The 2500-nt window shown below is 34.1% G+C and overlaps 1 protein-coding gene across 1 annotated transcript in view; it reads right to left on the reverse strand.

The window, feature by feature from the left end:
* LOC122141213 (cingulin) overlaps positions 1–2500 on the reverse strand; it is a 6975-nt gene that overhangs the window by 3540 nt on the left and 935 nt on the right. Inside the window, exons 2-6 of the mRNA XM_042747825.1 lie at positions 1976–2149; positions 1811–1900; positions 668–751; positions 330–448; positions 134–242 (exon numbers count right to left, since the gene is read on the reverse strand). Of these exons, the coding sequence (XP_042603759.1) occupies positions 134–242; positions 330–448; positions 668–751; positions 1811–1900; positions 1976–2149 (576 nt within the window). The remainder of the gene's footprint in view (positions 1–133; positions 243–329; positions 449–667; positions 752–1810; positions 1901–1975; positions 2150–2500) is intronic.

A 2500-nucleotide genomic window follows, 5' to 3' on the forward strand; every position in this document is an offset into this window, starting at 1 on the left:
CAGTAATTATATGTGAGTGAAAGTTTTTTTTGTTGTTGAATTCTCAAATGCATTGTTTTCCAGTTGTTCTCTGAGTGTGTGAGGTGATGTTGTGTCGCCCTCTGCTGGTGTGGACGTGTAATCTTCATCATACCAGCTCTCTCTGTTCGGTGGAGATCTTGTGCTCCTCCTCCATCTGCTCCGTCAGCTCGTGGATCTTCTTCTCCAGTTTGCTGATGGTGTTGCTCATCACCACTTTACTCCTGAGGAGAATCACAGCCAACCCATCCTTCAGACTTACTGCAAACTGTTATTAGATGCAGTATTATAGATATTACTCTGTGTCTGACCTCTCCTCGGCGCGCAGCGTGTTCTCCAGTTCTTTGGCTTTAATCTCGGCTCTGGTGATTGAGTCCACCTCCACTCTGTTATTCTGCAGCTCCTCCATCTCTCTGCGCAGATCCCGCAGCTGAACACAGCATCAGCATTGTTACAGCAGATATACTCACCAGTAACCAACTCAGTGTTGGGAAAGTGATGGGTTACAGATTACAAGTTACACTGTCTAAAATCTAATAATCAGTGTAACTATTTCAATGACTCTATTCATATATTATTCACACACACACACACACACACACACACACACACACACACACACACACACACACAACACACACACACACACCTGTCTCTCCAGGATGGCCTTCTCACACTCCAGCTGATCGTTGAGATCTTTCTCCTGGATGAGCTTCATCTGCATCTGCTCCGACTGAGACAGAGAAACACACACACACACATCAGCTACAACCAGAAGACAGCACTTCCTCACGATGGGAAATAAAATACATGTCAAATGAATTAAGATTACATTTATTTTAATTCTCATTTTCATTTAGTTTAACTTGATGTACTCAAAATAACTAAAACTACTCTAATAAAAATAACAAAAATGCTCAATAATATTACTCAAACTTTAACATTAAAATAAAAACTAAAAATAAAATTTAAATTTCATATATATTTATAAACACTATACTAGTGTCTTAGTGAAGCTAATTTATTTTTTCCCAAATTGTTTTAATATTACTTTTTATCCAGTTGATTTTTCTTCGATTCTGTTTTGATTGTTTTCTGTTTTGATTCTAAAAAAAATTCAAAAAAACACACAAAAAAAAATAAAAAAAATTAAAAACAAAAAACATACAAAATATATAAAATTAAAAAAAAAATAAATTTATATCCCTATAAATAAAAAATCAGTTTTATGTTTCCAAAATTCTGATTTCTTTTTTGATTTTTGTAGAATTTGGTTTAACGGTTTATTCAATTTTAATAATAAAAAAACTGCAAAAAAAGCCAAACCAATTCAACAAATAAAACTCTAACAGTTTAATAATTTATTAAAATTTTTACAATAATAGTAAAAAAAAAAAATTATATTATATATAATAAATATTTATCAAAAATGGAAGTAGTGAAATAAAGACATGAAACAAAGGATTTAATCAATCTTTTAAAATGTGATAAAATGAAAATGTAATTTTTTGTTATTTTTGGAACAATAGAGGTTTACTGTTAACATAAAAACATGGAACATTTATTATAATTTTTATTAATATTATTTTATTATTATAATTTATTTTGTACATTTTTTATAATTACTATATTATTATTATTATTGTATTTTATTAATTATTATTATATTATACTTTGAGAAGTAATATTTTCTGTCTGGATTCTGTGATTTTGTCCAGGTTTTTTCTGTGAGGCTCAGACTGAACATGAACCGTGTTGCAGCGGTCTAAAGCGGTTTCTGGTGGTTTCTGACCTGATCCAGAGCTCTCTTGTGTTTGGACGCCCATCGCTGCTCGTTCTCCTGCAGCTCCTCCAGATCTGCCTCCAGATCGATGATCTTCTCCTGAACACACACAGGCTGATGTTAGTGGTGTTCTCAGACGCACCGGAGCCGGTGTGTGTGACGTCAGCGCCGTACCTGAGCCAGCTTGAGCTGTTTGGAGAGCTCATCTCTGGACTGTCCCAGCGTCTTAGCTCCAGCGCGCAGATCCTCCACCGTCCTCTCAGCCTGTTTACACTGCAGCTGTATGCGCTCCCGCAGCTGGATCTCCTCCTCCAGCGTCTGCTCCTTATCACTCAGCTTATACGACACCTGACACACACACACACACGAGTCAGACTGAAACTTACTGATCAAACACAGCAACTCAGTACATTATGATTAGATGAACCATGATCAAATCTCTGATACAAACTAACATACCTGAAGATCATATGCATTTCATTTCTTTTTTAAATTTGAAATGTTTAATTTTGTAACTTTTTTTTTAGAAATGATTATAGTAGTGGTTTAATAGTAATTTAAATAGTTTTTTTTCTATATTTATTATTATTTTATGTATTATTTCTATTCTTTGTTCTTGTGCTTTAGTAATGCACTGCATCTTTTGTCACGCAAATAAACCCCATAAAATACTAAATGCTTTACAAAAAAAGTACTAGT

This window comes from Cyprinus carpio, chromosome B21 (assembly GCF_018340385.1).
Source record: "Cyprinus carpio isolate SPL01 chromosome B21, ASM1834038v1, whole genome shotgun sequence".
In the NCBI taxonomy this organism is placed as follows: domain Eukaryota; kingdom Metazoa; phylum Chordata; class Actinopteri; order Cypriniformes; family Cyprinidae; genus Cyprinus; species Cyprinus carpio.